At 46.5% G+C, this 19950-nt stretch overlaps 1 protein-coding gene, 1 long non-coding RNA gene and 3 other non-coding genes across 7 annotated transcripts; 3 read left to right on the top strand and 2 right to left on the bottom strand.

Annotated features, from left to right (window-relative positions):
* Positions 1-8976: 8976 nt before the first annotated feature.
* LOC125547953 lies at positions 8977-12026 on the bottom strand. 2 transcript variants are annotated; one of them, XR_007300851.1, is made up of 5 exons: positions 11416-12026; positions 11172-11294; positions 10385-10495; positions 9451-9939; positions 8977-9336 (listed from the first exon to the last, which is right to left on the bottom strand). It is a non-coding gene; the product is annotated as an uncharacterized LOC125547953 (long non-coding RNA). The 2 variants fall into 2 exon arrangements; XR_007300850.1 differs by having other exon boundaries at positions 8977-9939.
* Positions 12027-12628: 602 nt separating this feature from the next.
* Positions 12629-12703, top strand: TRNAI-GAU. Its single transcript has one exon. It is a non-coding gene; the product is annotated as a tRNA-Ile (tRNA).
* Positions 12704-12811: 108 nt separating this feature from the next.
* TRNAI-GAU lies at positions 12812-12885 on the top strand. The gene has a single exon. It is a non-coding gene; the product is annotated as a tRNA-Ile (tRNA).
* A 108-nt stretch (positions 12886-12993) lies between these two features.
* Positions 12994-13067, top strand: TRNAI-GAU. Its single transcript has one exon. It is a non-coding gene; the product is annotated as a tRNA-Ile (tRNA).
* A 1499-nt stretch (positions 13068-14566) lies between these two features.
* On the bottom strand, positions 14567-17318 carry LOC125542851 (probable protein phosphatase 2C 1). 2 transcript variants are annotated; one of them, XM_048706077.1, is made up of 12 exons: positions 17091-17318; positions 16670-16721; positions 16493-16572; positions 16219-16300; positions 16059-16129; positions 15885-15964; positions 15695-15792; positions 15402-15525; positions 15226-15308; positions 15064-15112; positions 14904-14971; positions 14567-14818 (listed from the first exon to the last, which is right to left on the bottom strand). In XM_048706077.1, the coding sequence occupies exons 1-12, from the start codon at positions 17189-17191 to the stop codon at positions 14738-14740; spliced, it is 969 nt and encodes a 322-aa protein (XP_048562034.1). In that variant the 5' UTR covers positions 17192-17318; the 3' UTR covers positions 14567-14737. The 2 variants fall into 2 exon arrangements, with proteins under 2 accessions (XP_048562034.1, XP_048562035.1); XM_048706078.1 differs by lacking the exon at positions 17091-17318 and having other exon boundaries at positions 16219-16326.
* Between the last annotated feature and the right edge of the window lie 2632 nt (positions 17319-19950).

The following is a 19950-nucleotide window of genomic DNA, read 5'->3' as shown; positions in this document are numbered from 1 at the left end:
ACTAGACGTCGAACCCCAATTTCATATCATACATCTGTCGGAAAGATATCCTAAGGCTACTTGAATTCCCACCTATGAAATTCCCGAAATTTTCCCGGTTATGCAATCAGGTGTTGGGGATACAGGGGAAGCATAATATCTCACCCAAGCTAGCAAATCCTACATCCAGCTGTATCCATCCTTCAACACATAACCAAGAAACCTTCGGAAACCATCTATCTCAACCTTCGAAAAGCATCCGTTATACAAGTTATGGCGATACTCCCGAACTCCCGCCCCAGTACTGGGTGGCGTCGAGGTTATCTCACCAACGAACTGCATAAAAGAGATTTTCGATGTCGCGCACAAATCTCAAGTATACCAGAATTGCAACGATAAAATTGTGACGACAACACCTCGGAGCTCAACTCCCCGGGACACTGCCACAACCCCTAAAGACAGGAGGCACCAAGAACAATGTTCTCGTCACAAAACCATCGGAACAAAACCAAGATACTCGCGTGATCCTAAAAAAAAATTTAGTGAAATTTGAGAAGAGAAGAGTCAAAACTCTACGTCAGGATGCCTTACCAGAGCGATGAGGAGACTGGGAAGTAAAAAGAATTCCTAACTCTCCGATATATAATTCCTAAGTGACCCAAAACATTTTTCTAGACACAACTCGGCTGCTAAAAACGATCAAGTAATGGGGCTCCTAAGGTCGGGGAAGGCTCTGATTACCAACTTATAACGCCCTCGATGCGGCTATAGCTCCCACGTGTCGAGGCACGACTTAGAGACATAACCGCATTGAAAGCAATGTCGCAAGTCAGGCAATCATTACAACATCCCATGTAATACATAATAAAAAGGGGAAGATAACATAGTTGGCTTACACTCGCCACGTCACATCAGAGTACATAAATAACATTCATCATACAAATCACTCATGGCCCGACTACAGCGCCAAAATAGAAAAGACCCCCAACATGCGACAAGGCCCTGAATCGATATCCCCAACTAGGCACCACTACTGATCGTCGGGAAAGGAAACATAATAACGCTGAGAGTCCTCGTCGAACTCCCACTTGAGCTCGTACTCGTCACCTGGAGCGGAATCACCTGGACCTGCATCTGGAGTTGTAGTATCTGTGAGCCACGGGGACTCAGCAATCTCACACCCACGCGATCAAGACTATTTAAGCTTATAGGAAGGATAAGGCAAGTATGTGGAGCTGTAGCAAGCGACTAGCATATGTGGTGGCTAACTTATACGCAAAAGAGAGCGAGAAGAGGAGGCAAGGAGCGAGCGAGAATCTAGAGGAACAACCTGCGCAAGCATTACTCCAACACCGTGTCCACTTCCCGGACTCCGCCGAGAAGAGGCCATCACGGCAACACACTCAGTTGATTCATTTTAATTAATTAAGGTTCAAGTTATCTACAACCGGACATTAACAAATTCCCATCTGCCCATAACCGCGGGCACGGCTTTCGAAAGTTCAATCCCTGCAGGGGAGTCCCAACTTAGCCCATGACAAGCTCTCACGGTCAACGAAGGAATAGACCTCCTCCCAAGACGTTCTGATCAGACTCGGTATCTCGGTAACTCAAGACACTTCGACAGGTTAAAACAAGACCAGCAACACCGCCCGGATGTGCCGACAAATCCCGATAGGAGCTGCACATATCTCTTTCTCAGGGCACACTCAGATAGGTCAAGCTACGAGTAAAACCAACCCTCAAGTTTCCCCGAGGTGGCCCCGCAGGCTGCCCAGTTCGGACCAACACTCAGAGGAGCACTGGCCCGGGGGGGTTAAAATAAGATGACCCTTGAGTCTGCAGAACCCAAGGGAAAGAAAAGGGCTAGGTGGCAAATGGTAAAACCAAGGTTGGGCATTGCTGGAAAAGGTTTAATCGAGGCGAAATATCAAGGGGTTCCCATTATAACCCAACCGCGTAAGGAACGCAAAATCCGGGAACATAACACCGATATGACGGAAACTAGGGCGGCAAGAGTGGAACAAAACACTAGGCGAGAGGCCGAGCCTTCCACCCTTTACCAAGTATATAGATGCATTAAGATAACATAGCAATATAGTGATATCCCAACAAGCAAATAAAAGATGTTCCAATAGGAACGGCTCCAATCTTCACCTGCAACTAGCAACGCTATAAGAGGGGCTGAGCAAAGCGGTAACATAGCCAATCAACGGTTTGCTAGGACAAGGTGGGTTAAAGGTTCAATCATGCAATTGGGAGGCTGACAAGCAAATGGTAGGCATCGTAGCAGTGGCAAAGCAAAAGAGCGAGCAAACTAGCATAGCAAAGATAGTAGTGATTTCGAGGGTATGATCATCTTGCCTGCACAGTTGTCAGAGTTGACTGGATCCTCACAAGCAAACTCAACGGGCTCCTCGGTAGCGAACTCGTCTCCCGGCTCTACCCAACAAGACAAACAAGCAACAAGGATACAATCAACCACGTGCAAGACCAAGCAATATGATGAAATGATGACATGCTATGCGGGATGCGATGCGGGATGCAAAATGCAAGATATGACAGGAAATGCATGAACCTGGCCTCAACTTGGAATTCCAAGGGTGCCACTGGATAGAGGGGATGAAATCGCTTGAAAACGATATAAAGATCATTGGAATCGGAGTTACGGTTTGGAAATGGCAAGCGTTTTAAGATAGGACACCGGTCTGCGATTTACAGCAAGTAGGCATTTAAACGCAACGAAATGAACATGCTACAGCCACCGAACATGAAAACAAAATACATGGCAGTGATGTACACAAGATGGTTAACAAAACACTAGCACTGAGCCATAGGCAAATTCATCCATTAAGGGGTTCAAACAAGCATGGCGAAAATGAATACGCAAAACAGATTCCAGACTTAGTGAAATTAACACTAGCCTGAAATTTCAGATCACGAAGCCCTCTTCGGAGCAGCAAAACAACATGATAGATAATCTGAACATGACAAGTAAGAACATGGCATGGAGCTACTCAACAAGATTAACAATACACCCAAAGTGACCTGGGGCCAAAAGGGTTCACAAAATACTCTACCAAGCTCACGAACATAGCTCGAACACAATCAGTTTTCAGACTTAGTGAAAACTGAGACATGCTGAAATTATAACTCACGAAGGCATGTAAACGAGCTCGATGCACTCACTACGGTGCAAGTCATAGCAAGGCAAGCATATAACCAGAAAGAAGACACAATATGCTAGCTACACATGGCAAGAACAAAGGCATAGCATGCATGGAACACTAACGGTAGCATCGGCAAAAACGCAAACAAGTTGACGGTCTGCCCAGAATAACAACGAAGCAAAAGTTGAGCTCGATTGAGTCAACCTAGAGCACTCCACATATGCAAACAAAGACATGGATGGATAGAGCATAACATAAATATTAAAACTCCCTTGCTGATCATCCTCAAAAGAGGCACGGATCACTAGGAAACAAGCTGGACATATAGCATCACGAACTAAAATATCCCAGACTTAGTGAAAATCACTAAGTCCCTGAAATCAGCAATCTCAGGTACCTCTCTTCGCAAGCTTGCACAAGACAACACACTCATCCTAAAAATGCATGGGTGGCACCTCTGGAAAGAAGACGAAATGCTTAACAATTCATCCCAAAGGGGCACAGGCATATCATGCACGGATTAAACATGGCAAAAATGACAAACGTGCATGATGAACTAACGGATCTGCAATTTAACTCACGAAGCCTCCTTCTAACAGCATTTTGGACATCAAGATGACCTCAAATGCAAATGATGCAATGGAATGAAATGATGTACATGTCGAGGCGAAGATTTTGATATATCATATGCCCAAATCGGAGCTACAGATGCAAAGTTACGGGCAGTCAAAGAATGCATCATGAACTAGGGTTTGGGGCAAAAGTCAACCGATGCCCAGATCCAGATCTGGATCGGCACGCTTCCCGAGGCGGCGCCGGAGACACTGTAGCAGCCGGAGTCGGAGCTCGCCGGAGACGCGGCCGCCGGTCGGGGAGGAGGCTGCCGGGGCGGCGCCGGCGTGGTGGCGGGCGGCGCGGCGCCGGTGCTCCCGGGCGGCGAGGGGAGCCGCGGGCGGCGGCGCGGAGGCGGCGGTGGTCCGCCGCGGCGGCGGTGGCGGGGCGCGGCGGCGCCGGCGGTCGGCCACGGGGAAGAGGCGGTGAGGCGACGCGAGGGCGGCGGCGGGGCGACGCGGGCCTCGGGGGCCGGCTGCGGGCCTCCCGGGTCTGGCGGCGGCGAAGTGGGCGCGCGACCATGTGGCGGCGCGGGATTCGCTGCGGCGGCGGGGCGGACAACGTCCGGCCCGGCGCGGGGAAGATGGATCTCTTTTTTTTAGGAGGAGGACGGGGAGGAAGACGAGATCCGAAATGGGGGGTGTTTAAATAGGCATAAGTGGAGCTAGGAGAGTCCAAATGAGGTGCGGTTTTCGCCCACGCGATCGTGATCGAACGATCTAGGACATGGAGCAGAGTTTGGTGGGTTTTGGGCCAAATTTGGGGGGTGTTGGGCTGCAACACACACGAGGCCTTTTCGGTCCCTCGGTTAACCGTTGGAGTATCAAACGAAGTCCAAATGATACGAAACTTGACAGGCGGTCTACCGGTAGTAAACCAAGGCCGCATGACAAGTCTCGGTCTAATCCGGAAATTTTTAATCCCCACACATGAAAGAAAGCTAGAAATGGCCACCGGAGGAGAACGAAGCGCCGGAATGCAAAACGGACAACGGGGAAAATGCTCGAATGCATGAGATGAACATGTATGCAAATGCAATGCACGAGATGACATGATAAGAGATGCACGGAAAAGAAAAACACACACGGAGACAAAGACCCGAACCCGAGAACTAAATATAACTTAGCGCCGGAGACGGCAAGAGTTGGATACAAATATTGAAAGTTATATCTGGGGCGTTAGAGTGTTAAACCTGGGAAGCAATAAAGCATCCCGATGTTACTCGAGTACCCACAGGGATAGTAAATATGACTCGAGTTGAGCCAACAAATACCTCATCGCGTATAGCGATTTTAAAATATCCCCTTTCTCTCAATGAGAGTGGAAACATTGGACTTTCCTAAATATAGAGTTTGTGGTGCATATGTCCACAAGGCACATCATTTTTCATCAGATTGACTCCCGTAGAAATATATATACAGACATGAAGATTCTCAATATGAAAATCACTGTCAGATATAGAGAATACATACAAATGTATTTGTACTAAAGTGCTGATACAATATATTGTGATATACAATATATGATGACAACAATATGTTGTTGTTACAACATCATAAATGGGTAGTAATAATATTGACCACTCAGGAGATTGAAAGACTATTCATAGTCTCCAAACATGTCGGTTGAGGCATATTCAACCATCACATTCTCCGTGCCCATAGGATCCCGTCATCACTGGTGATGTCGGGTTGAAGGTTGAAGTGAGATTCAATCCTTTGCCCTTGAGTTCATTGTATCCCAGGGATTGCTGATACAGAATAATCAGATGCTAAGATCTGAATCTAATGCCTTATAATGTATAAGACAACATTTTTCTGTTAGCAGTGTGATGCTAACTAGAAGTGATTCCTGGATTGCACAAATTATCCCACGAGACACAAGAGCGATCATGATGTCCATGGCCCAGATAGGCAGTGGTGGCCATTGAGGGCGAATGCCTCAAATTCTATACCATATGTTACCGCTATGGGTGAACCAGAGATAATCAATTTATGGTCGGTAAATTGAGGACCATCATGGTTGATGTTGTAATGAACTTAGCAAAATCAATGGGTATTTCAAGAAGTTATCTTGAAACCATTAGTGTGAATCTCAAATTGCCAAGTATGACATCTTGAAGATAATCTTCAAAATGAAGTAGATCTCATAGCACTAGGAAGTATAATCTGATGAAATCAGTAGATACTCACTCGTAGTGCCTTATGTCATGACTTGGTAAAATGTGTGGGAGAGCACTTTGTAAAGCAATCATAATGTCGAAAACGATAAAATGTATGCTTTATCAGTAGTCATCAATAATCTGCGTAGGCAGTAGATCCATATGACTACCTTGTGATCCCAAGCATCAATTTGACGAAATCACTTTGATTGTTGCATCTGTATTTGCAAGAAATTGAAAATTTCAATTGCAAATAGACGTATTAATCTCGACATAGGTTTAACATGGAAATAAATACATCATAGATATATTCCGGAATACATCATACTCAACGGAGAAACAGTACTGCAGAGGTACTGAATTTATCTTTGCAAGAGATTAAAAATCTCTATTGCAAATGGACGTAATTAATCTCAACACGTGATAAACGTGGAAATGTATTACATCAACTTAAGATCTGGAATACATCTCAGTACTCAACAGAAGAACAGTACTAATGTAGTGAATAATAATGATGATGCAAACTTGATGTTCAAGTGAAAAACTTGAATTGTATAGACCTCAAATTAAACTGAGATGATCTTGTATCAAGTTGCAAGATAATTCAGCGAGGTGAATTAATAATTTGCGAGAGAAAATTGATCTCAATCGCAATGAGATTGTTTTGCGAGAAAATAATAATTCTCAATCGCAAATTTATATTGTTTTGCGAGAAAACTTAATCTCAATCGCTGAAAACATATTCTAGAGAATTTAGTCTAAAACAGGAATAGATCACTGCTAGAACCACTGTTGCTAATAAGTGAACTAGTATTAGTACCAGTGAAACGATCAAGCAACTAGTAGACAATAAACAAATACACGGGCTGCTGGTGATTCCCTGCAGCATGTACATGGCCTGGCCACGTAAGGCAGAGCGCACATGGCCACGTTCGGTAGTGCCCTTGATTTCCTGGTCCACCGCCGAACAGATAAGGACAGACTAGAGAATAAATCCCCAATCTTCCTGGGACTCAAAATGGCGGAGAGCCGGAGAGCCCCATGGCCGGCACCACCTCCACGCATGCCGCTGCAGCAGCGTTCACCGGCGACGAGATGTGTTCCCGTCGCGCTCGTCCTCATCCGAGGATCCGCCGGGGAGCTGCGTCTCGGACGCGACGCCGTTCGTCAGTCCCAGCGCGGCCGGGCTCCATGAGCCGGCACGGCGGCCCCGGCTGCTTGATGGCGAGGCGTCCGGCGGGCTGGGAAGCGTGACGCCGAGAGCCATGAGGCGACGGCGAGCGCCCGTGCGAGGCAAAGGCGGAGGAGTGGCAGGCGCGACGGCCCGACAGTGTCCGCGTCGACAACCACATCGCTGGCTTCGGCTTCAACAACCGCAGGGGTTGGAGACGGCCTCGTCGTCATCGTCGATTATGACGACCTCGTCCGGCTGGCCGGTGCTCAAGTCCCGGCACGGCGGTCGATGGCGGCCATAGTGCGGCCGTAAAGCCTCTCCGCGAGAGTGCTCCAGCCCGCGTTGGCGGGACAGGTGCGCGCGAGGACGCGACAGAGCGCGGGAGCGCGGCGCGGACAGGCAGCGGCCACGGGCAGGAGGGCGCGCAGCCGGGCGGCCGGGCGCGGGGGCGCGTTGCAGCGCGGAGGCCGTGGTCAGGGGCGCGGCGCGGAGGGCGGCGGCCGGCGCGGCCAGAAGGCGATGGCGCGACGCGCGGCATGGCCGGGCGGAGCCGGCCACGGCCTGGCTCGGGCGGGGCGCAGCACCTACGCGGCCCGGAACGGCCACGGCGCAGGCGGCCGGCGAAGAGGGCACGATGCGCGGTCGTGCGGAAGTTTTGAGGCCTGGTGCTCTCGGTTACGAGCGTGCTGATAACGTGTTTTGAATCTAAGTGATTGATTGATCTCATCGATGGTTACAGGATGCCATTTATATGGTCTGGAGGGATACGACGGTTCGGACAAGACATCGGTTCCAGACCAGATGCGTCTGTGCGGGAGGCAACCACACGACGGTTGGGCAAGGGGATATTTCCCCTAATTACATTTGTAATTAATCTTAACACTTTTGACAATACATTACAATTGCCATTATGTGGCAAAAATTTCAGAGTGGCAATTGTGATACTTTGTCAAAAGCTAAGAGTGGCAAAAGTGAAATGAAAAATTATTACTTTTGTCACCGAGTGGTATTTGTGATGTATTGTCAAAAACTAAGAGTGACAAAAATAATATGTTAAATTCTAGAGTGGCATAAGTAAAGTGGGCAAAAACTAGAGTAGCAAAAACAAAATTTTTTCTTTTTCTTTTGAGCAAATGCTAAACTATTTTTGTAAAGATTGTTAAAAATAGTCACAAAGGTAGCAAAAAAATGGTTGGCCCAAGAAAAATAGAAGGCAAAAACACAATTGAAGAAGTTGAATTTATGTAAACTCATTTTAACACCAAAGATAAAAAGCCTAAACACATGATTGCATATTAGTTAATTACTCCATAATGGTTTATGTTGCAAAATTTAGAAACCAATTATGGGTAATCTAGCTTTTTTTTCTTAGTTTTTCTAATTGAAACGAATGGAACTCGTTGGCACATCAATAGCTGTAGCAGAACTGAGCTGTAGTATAAGTAGAGGAGGACAAAAAGCTTTAACATTGCTCGCTTCACCTCACGCTCTTTTGGTAACTAGATAGGAAGTGCGGCTTGCCGCATCCGGCAGCACCGCTGCCGGGTAAAAGTCATATCCAATCCAGTAACGATAATACAGTGACCAAAGCATTGCAAATATACACAATAGCATGATATTGGACCGCCACAAGTTCAATCCCTAACTTAATACTGTGAGTAACCCTATTAGGACCTACTTGATAACCCTATGAATAACATGCCAAAGAACCTAAGTAAGTGTGCTATAACTTAATACTCCTTAACATGATGTATGAACCTGTCAGAATTATACAATTTAGCCAAAGGAATTATACAACATGAGTATGACCGTGTAAATACTCATTGGGGCAAGTAGAAATCAGAGTAATCACCGAAAATCACCAGTGTAATATAGCAAGATTATAACAGAAGCACAACATTGATATAAATATGTTTATTACATAGAAACTGGTCCAAGCAACAACAAAAGGTAGTGGAATCAGGTATGCCAAAAGCAAGGCAACAACTTCAGGCCAAAAGCAAGCCAAGACGATCCATTGAAACAAAACAAAAATAATAATTGGGCCACAACATGGATCGAGCCACGTTCACAACGAGCGGAATCACAAGTAAAAATAAACGGCAAAAGTACGTTCCCGTGGGTAACTACCCTGAAGGGAGTCTGGTGGTGCGAGAGCGGCCTGTCCATCATAGCGGGCTCAGATTCACCTTTCCTCGATCATATAACCTACCCCCGTCATCTCTTATCACCAGATCAATCTGTTCATACAGTGGAGCTGCCCTGATTATCACTCAACAAGAATGACCATCCAAGGACAACAACAAGTATCACAGGATCAAAAAGGATTCTAGAGACAAGAGGGAGGATCCAACCTGATACGCACAGGTGCCACGATTGCTCAAAGGCACACTTATTTCAGCCACGATTAATCATCATCGCCCTAGCACGAATGCCACTGATCAATCTAGCAAATCCAGGAGCATAGCTATAGGACCAGGGCATCCACATGTAAACCAGAGCATCACATTAGCTCCTATGATAGCAACTAAACATGAACAACAGCCTGCAAACCCTAAAATGGCATGGATCCACAAGTACAGAGCTCAAGTAGGAACCGATGCATGAGTAGGGCATAGAGCATCAACCAGACAAGCACCACATCAATATAGCCATGGCAATGTCCCATACAGTAGCCGAAGCAGAGGAGCGGGAGGAAGATGGACCTCACCGAGGGAGGCTGTAGCCGAGGCAGTACTCAGTGCGCGCCGGGGTTGCGCCTGAACGCCGTCCAACCGGCGAGGAACCGCGTCGGAGTTGCGCCTTGCACCGTCCCGCCGACGAGCACAAACGCATCAAACAACCTATGTAAGGAAGGCATCGTTGTTTATCAGAAACAATTAGTTAGGAATTACTATTTAACAGAAATGCATTTTTTAGCACAAAGATATGCACAGGAAAAATACAGAGCTCAAGTAGTAAATAAAATGTCATGCAAAAGATATAAAGGTCCAATGTCCAATAACAACTCAACCTTATTTTTTCAGAATCCTTTGATACACACTATAAGTTGCCGACCAAAATCTTTGAGCATGCACATCTGGCATAAAAATTTGATATGCGAACTCATAGCATTTTTTGTCGGTTTAAAACCTTGGATCTACAATCAGAAGTATCATATTACTATTACTCTTACATACATGTTGGCATACACAATATATCTCTACTCTGCCATAGTGTATAGAAAAATAACAGGACTATTAACTCTACATGAGAAGTGAACTCATGGGTACAGGGGATCAATCTTACCTTGAATGTCTTGCACCAAGGCATCCAGCTACCAAGGCAAGATCTCAAACACAGAACATCTATCTTAGAACACCAGTGTTTCCCTTCATAGTCCACCCTTCCTATAATATTCTGGTAACAACAGAAATCTCCTGTTAGTTTATATAGCATGCAATTTGCGCTCAAACTGAAATAAGAACAACATTTTGTCAGTTTTGTCCGTAACATTTGGTTAATTGGGCACCAACAAAATCTCCTATATGATTTGGCGATTAAAGAATAGTAACAAATGATATAAAATAAACAGTGACATCAACTCTAACTACACAATATCTAGGAAAACAACATGAATCTCCAATTGGTTCACAAAGTATGCAACTTTTCTCTCAACTGAAATGAGAACAACATTTTGTCAGTGATATTTAGTTAATGGAGCACCAACAAATCTCCTATTTCATTTAGAAGAATAAGAATAAATAAAGGATATAAAATAACCAGTGGCACATTTAACTCTAACTACAACTTGGCAAAGAAATTACATTAGTTGATTAATGATTATCTGTAGCTAAATCCTATATTCAATACACAAGATGAAGGAATCCATATATTAGAAATCATATGCACACCAATCAATCAATTAAACAGCAAGAATCACAAATAAAAAGAAATTACATTGGCAGTTCATATCAGTCTCCTACCTTGAAAGTGAAAGGTTTCAGTAAACCCACTTCATTAGTAATGTGATGCATCGATTTTCTCTTAGCAAAATGATGAGTTGCAAGAACTGAAATTACTGAAACAACTATACCTGTCGAAATAGTGCGGTGTAAAGCAAAAGTTGAGAAACGGGTAGCAGTGTAGTGATGCACCCATCAGTCCTTGCTTGCTCCCCCGTCATCTACCAGCGACCTCCTCTTTTGTCCCTCCCAAGCTGTTGCACACAAACTGAACTATAAGTCTTGAGCTTTAGAAAAAGGGATCTAAACCTGAGGAGGGGGGGGAGGGAGGGAGGGAGCGAGAGAGAGAGAGAGAGAGAGAGAGAGAGAGAGGACCTGGAGCAGCAGTAGAAGGCAGCGCCCCTCTTGGTGATGAAGGAGAAGGAGGAGCAACAGGGGAGCACCGCATCGAGCGCCTGTAGCAGATGCAGAAGAGGAGCAACGGGGGAGCGCCGCATCGAGCACCTGCTTCTGCCTCTGCTACGATGTCTCCGTGGCGTTGAGCCACTGGAGCATGTCGGCGTCGCCGAGGCCGCAGCCGGTGGCGACGGTGCGCTCCGCCTGGCTTCCTCCCGTCGACGGCGGCGGCGGTGTAGAGGAGAGGAGGAGGACGGGCAGCGGCGGCTCAGAGGAGAGGAGGAGATAGGGTTAGGGGAGGACGGAGCGGGAGTGCGCTTGTGTTGCGCTGCCTTGGCCTGCTGCTTCTGCTCCCCTCCGCCGCCGCTGTCGTGCTCCCCGTCCTCCCTCCGCTGCTGCTCATCGTCGTTGGGAAGGGTGGGGGGGCTCTGTTGCAGTGGATCTGGCCGCCGACGGCGCGGTTCGAGGCGGTGGGTGGCGGCGGCGGCGATGTGGGTGGGAGGAAAGAGGCGCGTGGGAGGGGAGAGGAGAGGAGGCGCGCGGGAGGGGAGAGCAGGAGGCGGCGCGGGGGAGGCGCGAGTGCGGGAGGGAGGATGCGGCTAGGTCATCCCACGACAGCGGTCCCTTTTTATACCCTCCCCACGTGAAATGACCAAAATGCCCTGGTGGGGGCATGGATATTACATTCTGATGCCATTGGAATTTTATCCGACGGCCGAGGTTGATCCGGTAAATATCCAACGACCCACAACGATTTGGATCAAGATCCGACGGCCTGTATCGCGAGGAGATTTCGATCCAACGGTCCAGAATCCAAACGCACGGGGAGGCTCCATTTTGCTTCGGACTCTAACAAGGGGATGAGCCAAGCCAATCATTGCTTTTAGCTTGTTACTATAAGCTAACGAGCTTAATGATCTAGACAACCGAGTTTCACAAGCAGCTTATTAAGCTCGTTAATATTCTTGTTACCTAGCTTTATAACTCACTGAAATACGAACGGCTGGACCCTCCAATTTGTCGCAGGGTTGACTCTAATCATTTCTTGAATGTATTCGAAGCACCTCTCCGAGTTATTCAGTTATTCAACCCGGCCGCAGTGTAAGTAAAAGAGCGTAACTATGTCCCGCAAAAAAAACGTAACTAAAGTTTTAATTATTTTAAAGTACAAAATATAATGCTTAAGTAATAAGGTTCTGTAGCTCAGTTGGTTAGAGTGTTGGTCTGATATGCCAAAGGTCATGGGTTTCAAACCCCATTGGGACCAATTTGTTTTCAATTGCGATTACTATTTTTCATTACTCTCTAATAACCGGTCATTGCTTTTTAACAGACAATTATTTTTAATAAAAAACAAATATTGACAAAATAATTAGGTCCTGTAGCTCAGTTGGTTAGAGTGTTGGTTTGATATACCAAAGGTCATGGGTTCAAGCCCCATCAGGACCAATTTGTTTTCAATTGCAATTACTATTTTTCATTACTCTCTAATAACCGGTCATTGCTTTTTAACAGACAATTATTTTTAATAAAAAACAAATATTGACAAAATAATTAGGTCCTGTAGCTCAGTTGGTTAGAGTGTTGGTCTGATATACCAAAGGTCATGGGTTCAAGCCCCATCAGGACCAATTTGTTTTTAATTGCGATTACTCTTTTTGCATATATTCCCTATCCATCGGGGCGAATTTGTTTTTAATTGCGATTACTCTTTTTGCATATATTCCCTAACCACTCATTGTTTCCTTTAGTAATTTATAAGTGATAAAATAAAAAATAAGTTATTACTAGGTCTTTTATCTCATGAACCCGATCTTTTAAATTAAATTCATAGCAACTGACAAAATATGCTCGTGCGTTGCATCGGAAGAAAATATAGCACATGCCTCGGGCCGGGTTCTCGAGGCACCCAACCAGTTTGCAAAGAAGCCTAGCAACTCATATTTCTGCAGCCCAAGGACCGGGTTCTGGGCCGCGATAGGGGGCTCCTTGAACACCTCCTCATTCACCTTCAACTCCGGTATGGCGACGTCGCTGGTGTCCGACGGGGCCATCATAACGTCGAGGCCCTGCCACTGGGCGTTGTCGTGCTCCCGCACGGAGTCCTTGAGGACCCTCCTCACCCGCTCTTCCTCCTCCTCAACGGACATGGTGGGAGGTGGTGGTGCGGTGACGGCAAGGGGGAGGGCATCAGTGTCAGCCCGCACACGACCGCGCGACCGAGGCGGGCTAGGAGCACGCGCGCGGCTAGGAGAGCGCGTTCGTGGCGGGTTCGGAGCATGGTTGACAAAAAAAAGTCTGCCGACACAGGTCATGCTCGTTCTGGAACCACACGTCCCACATGGGGGATTTGACGGGTATCTCAAGTGGCTGACGAGGTCAGGAGGAAGGCGGGCACGACGGCGGTTGATCTCCAGCAGGCGACGCGACCGCGCACCGGAACGGGCACCCGATCTGGGCCGAGGTGTTAGTTTTTGGGGAGATGCACGTCACTCCACGGCAACGGCGTGCCCGTCTGCCGGTAGCGCTGGCAGATCTCCGCCTTGACGTACGACCGCACACACGGTGAGGCCATCGGCGGGGAGACGGAGAAGGTGGGCAACGAGGTGGAGAGGGCGGCGCTCCCAGACGACGTGGGGGAGGAACCGGCCTCGTGGTCGTGCTTCCCCTTCTCGCCGGGGATTCACTTCCACATTCCCATGGCGGGGAGGCGGCCGGAGGGAGTGAGGACGGAGAGGCAACTGGAGCTAGGGTATGCGTGTCGAGGCTCAAGGAGGCAGCGGTGGAAAAGGACTGGTCCACGGCTTCCACATTAATGGGACAGACAGGGAGACACATCTGCCCAGTGTTCGTCTGGGCGCAATTCCGGCCGTAATTTGTGCCGGATTTGGGTCAAGCTTTTGCCGTCGCACGTTGGGCCATGGATTGCGCCCGTTTCGACTCAAACGGACTGGGTCGGACCGAATGTGGTCGCCAATTGGAGTCACCCTAATGTGCTCGCGAACTTTAATGAACAGGTCAATGTTAGTTTCTGTACCGTTAATGAAAATGAGCTTAACAATCCAAGACTTAAATGATCATGAGTCTTAACGAGCCGAGCTGCTTGTTAATCCACTCCTGAATAAGTCGATATTCAAAGAGTAATTTTACTCATATTAATAAGCCCAATCTGCAGGAATTATACACGCATGGGTATTCACAACTACTACATTTCACTTCAGTTTCTTTGGACTGCGGTATAGTACAACATGACCAAAATGGGAAAGAAAATGAATTTCTATTCAATATATACAACTCCTTTTCATTCATTCTGTTCAGTGGATGCAACTCCAGCAGCAGCGAGTTGCTCGCCACCCACTTTCTCCAGTTCAACTCCACTACCCTGCAAATACCACGCCACATAAACAATCCCAATGTGAAAAATGTAAATAACTTCGTATTGAAACTGAATGAATCTACAGGTCTACCTCATCATCTGGGATCACCACTGTCTTAACTTGTGCGACAATGACCGTAATGTCGTCCATCTTACCGCCTGCGTCGACAAAAAACGGCATCATGGGTTTTCTGGTTCTGCTGGATGGAACCGAGCATGACACAGCGTGTAATGGGATCATGGTCACGTACCTACTAGCTTAGCTCCAAGTAGCTTCTTCCACCAAGGAACATCAAAACCCTGCATGTAAGTAACCGGAATGAAATGTGTGATATCATACATTTTTTAGCAAAAGAATTGAAGAAACTTGTGAAGAGTGATAGGATAACAGGGAGGATGTATTTGTTTCGCACCCTACTCCGGGCCTCCATCGAGTAGGGTGAATCGAATGTTACATCCACTGAATGTTTTCTTGCAAGCTCTGCCAAAGCTTTTGCTGCGGAAAACATCAAGTTTTCAGAGGGATTGGAAGGATGCACCATGTTGTTTTACGTTTCCAGTTGCCGAGTTGAAAGAGGGAGAGATTTACCAGCTTCATCTGTGCCTGGAGACTCATTAATGACAGAAAGGATCTCTTGATCAAATATATTGTCGAAGAATCCATCTGAGCCACTGACTATCATATCACCCTCCATAAGATTTACAGTGCAAACCTGGCATAAAACCAAAAGGGATCAAGATCAGTAAGCAACAGTCTTCAAGAACACTTAAATATTGTTCGGCTCTATAGATCACTGCAGTAAAGCAATAAATGACCGACATTACAATAGTCATGTCATATTGCTGGTGCTTCAACAGAAATAAAAAAAAGCAACTAAATACCAATGCATCTTGAGATGTTTGACCAATTGCCTCGGAGCTTAGCTGGTATGGACAATCAAAGTAATGTTCTTGAGGGCATGTAGAGAACATCACTTGGCCTATATGTTGAAGAAGAAAAAAAATATTAAAATGGGTATGTACTAAGTATTCTAATAACCTTAAGATAAATATAAATTTCATTGATAATCACCTTTTCGAATAACTTTCAAACCACAGTCGCCTACACTCGCAATTTTCAGGGTTCCAGTCTTCTCAAGCATCGCGACGATTCTGTTACCATCGCACACAATTGTATAAATTTTGACGCATCTAATAGGAAAATGAGTGATCTGGAAGGCTGTAAACACTGTAAGAACATGCTTACACTGTAGCAGATCCAATGGAAGAAGTTGCAGCATGAGCCTTCATTAGAAGAATTTGAGGATCCTGACTGACCTGAAGACATGATATTTAATTTGTCGCAATAGTAGTACATGACATGGTACTGGAACATAATTTATTCAGCAGTACTAACATAGAAATACCTCCTCATCCTTGATAAAAGTAGAGCTGTTTGCCATAAGCTCTCGAGAAAACAGAGCTGGGTTGACATTCTTTTCTGCCCATCTGTCAGTAGATAAGAGAATGACTAGCTGGATAAAAGCCATGTGTCAATGCAAATTGCTGAAAGCAACATATATCTCTTGTAAAGTGCTGAAAGCAATCCAAACCACAAGAGATGAGACTAAGGGCGCTGATCGCAGTTCATTGGAGCGATTCTCGAAATAAATAGAGTTCATTGCAGCAAAGATGGCATACCCTGAAACGCCGTCTGCAATGGCAAATACTCCACAGCCATCACCGCCCACAAAGAAAGCATCTTCTCCTCCGGTCTCAACCTTGATGATGTGAGCAAAAGAAGGGAACTTCAGGTCAAGGCAAAAGCACCGCCCAATATATGATTTGCAAACAACTGAATCGACATAAATGGCTAACCTTTCTCGGGTGTGGGATTACATGAGTTCCAATAGATAACACAGCTTCCAACCTACAATCAAAGATTCACATGACCAAATGCCGACAGATGCACGATAAGTAACTTGAGAGCCATAATTAGCACTTTGTAACAAATCCAACTATTGGTCCACCATTAAGCTAGAGCAAGCAAATTAATTTAGCACCTTGCTGCCGATACGAGTTAATAGCGACAATTAACAGAATACATGATCCTATCTTCAAGTTAAACAGGAAAAAACTTAAACAGAATTTCCTTAATTGATTAGAATGGACAAAAAGGACCAGCATAATCATTACTCGCTAGTCACTAGCCTATGCACTACATATAGCCTAACATTTGGGAAGGCAATAGTAGTTCGTGAAAAAACAAGAAGGATGGAGCAAAGGGGGACGTATATACTTGGCAGCGCGTAGAGGGGAGAAACGCGAGCGGCGGAGCGGATGGTGGGGAGCGGCGTGGAGGCAAGGGGGCGAGAGGCGGGACGCGGTAGAAGCCGCCATGGCCGTCTTCTGGCTGCTGTGCCGCTGCGCTGCTATCCTCCGTCGCCCGCGGCAAATGGGGGAGGCGCTAGTGGTAGTGGAGGCAGGCAGGCCACATCAACATGGCTGTCGCCTGTTGTTTTGCAGGCTCCCAGTAACAAACTCTCCTTTCTTTCAGTTTGGTCCCTGGCTGGCTGCGTCAGTTAAGGGCTTCTTTGATTCAAACATCTTCGTAGAGATTTTTGAGGATTGAAATCCTTGGAGTTTTTTTCTGTGTGGGTTGTATGATTTGTTGTATTGAATTGTACAAAGTTTTTTCTGAAGAATTTCGTTCGCACTATATTTGTTACTTAGGCCCACAAATATCGATGAAGTTATTTTCTTTTCTTTATGGATATTCACAAGACATGTGTCTGTAATTGCTGAAAAATTCAAAACCAAATGCGAATTACACACGGAAAATGGGTGCCGGACATGGTTGAAAGTGCATCTTTTAGATGCCTTTATTGGGGTTTTAGTGATTGAAGGCAAACCAATTGAGAAAACCAACATTTTATCAAGTCTATCTCTTGAACTCAGTCCTTTATAAATGGCGACCTTACGTTCATTTCAAGATGGCATCTACATTAAGCTCTTATAAATACCCCCTTATGGGACGGAGGGAGTACTTTATAGGTTTTTGGTGAATCCAACATTCACATTGGACCTAGGACAACCTTGCTACCAAAAGGGGCACATGAAAATGTACTTTGATTTGAACTTCAAGGAAAGACCACAAGCCAGAGATCCTCAAACAATCCACTCGAGCCACTCAACTCCTCTATCTTCCTAAGCCCGATTACCACTGACGGTGTCCTAGACTAGGGGGTACCAACCTAGTTGGCCCACAGTCCTCGGGCCGGGCTTATGGGCCCTCATTTTCGTAAGGAAGGAATCCGGAAGCCTTGCACCTCGACGTGATCAAGACAGCCCCTGCCGAAGACTTGACGTGTACTCCAAGGACATCTTCGTCCACCGCCATACGCATCCTCAGATCTGCAATCGACCATGTAACCATAGGTACCCCTCTGGCGTGTATATAAGCCAAGGGGTTTAGCCTGTAAAAGGGATCCAATCATAATCACATCCACCTAGCCTTAGGGTTAGAACACAACTTACGATCTCGAGGTAGATCAAGCTTGTACTTGATACACAACCATTAATACAATCAAAGCAGGACGTAGGGTATTACCTCTTCGAGAGGGCTCGAACCTGGGTAAACACCGTGTCCCTTGTCTCATGTTACCATCGATCCGAGATCCACAACTCGGGACCTCCTACCCCGAGGTCTGTCGGTTTTAGCACCGACATTGGTGCTTTCACTAAGAGTTTCGTTGTGTGATCAAAGAAGGATCCATGGGGTCGTCGGTCACCGACCCCAACCTTCAGGGTACTGTTCCCATGCTCATACCCCCGTCATCGGATCCCACCTTCTCCCTTACGAGCAAGGTTGCGACGAGCAAGAAGCGACCCATGAACCCTTCGCCTCTCCATCCGCCCCGGTCGAAATCCCCGTAAAGGGCGAAGGGCTAAGGTATTACTTGGAGAGAGACCCCGATAACAGCCAGCTGGAAACAGCCGAGGAATCAGATCTTAAAATCAGCTCGGTCGATCCAGCATCGGTATGTCCTTTGCAGGATAAAGACTCTGGAGTCTCGAGCCTGCGGTCTAAGGGGATCGAATTTTTTCTCCCAACCACCCCCACATCGAATACTGCCCGGATAATTTGGGCCCATCCGATGTCTGGGACTTAGCCTATGTGCAACAGCTACCTGACAAATCAATCAGACAATTCTGGGCCAGGTTCCTGTCCATCAAGAACAATATACCGGACTACCAGGATTCAGACATAATAGCAGCTTTTCAGCATGGATGCAAGGATAAAGGCATCTCAAACACCGTCACCCGTTGCTGCGTCCAAGCGTTCTCTAAGCTATTTGATCCACTGTTAAGATTTTGAACCATTAAAGACGCCTGGCTGGCCCGGGAAAAGCAAACAAATTCAATCTCAGACAAAAACATAAAGCATAATAGGCTCACACTTCGGCGCGAACACCGCACACAGCCATCATCAGACAACAAACCTCGGAAAAAGAGGAAGCCGGTTGTAGGATCCAAGGCTTCCCTCCACGGTCTATTGGATAAGCCACGCCCTATCCACTCTGTTCTGCTAAATACCAGCACAACCTCATAGTCTTCGCGACTGTTGGGTGGTGAGACATGTAGCTAAGGGAGGTGAAGCCCACCTCGCTGGCAAGAAAATATATATGGAATAGTCCCTGGATGAGGACGAGGTCCTGATGATCTATGAAGTCTTCACGTCAAAAAACCAGAGAAACAGGCTCTCTGAGAAATTAGATCCATTCAATACATAGCATCCCGAGACACATGGATAGACACACCAATTACCTCCGACCATAAAGATCAGCCGAGGAGCACCCCGGGAAGATGCCCAGCCGCCCTAGTTCTTGACTCAATTGTTAACGGTTATCGTCTTTGAAAGGTGCTAATGGATGGAGGTAGTAGCCTAAACCTCATATATGAAGACACTCTAGACAAGATGCAAATCGATAAATCACGCATCGAGCAGAGCCAAACCACCCTTAAGGTATAATACCGGGATGAGAGGCACTGTGCAATGAAAAATCACCTTGGACTTGGCCTTCGAAAAACCCGAGAACTATCGATCTGAGGAAGTAACATTCCATATCGTCCCCTTCCAAAGTGGGTATCACGCCCTT

Source organism: Triticum urartu, chromosome 3, assembly GCF_003073215.2.
Source record: "Triticum urartu cultivar G1812 chromosome 3, Tu2.1, whole genome shotgun sequence".
Lineage (NCBI taxonomy): Eukaryota > Viridiplantae > Streptophyta > Magnoliopsida > Poales > Poaceae > Triticum > Triticum urartu.
The sequence above is the reverse complement of the archived record's forward strand: the minus strand, read 5'-3'. Positions and strand labels throughout refer to the sequence as shown.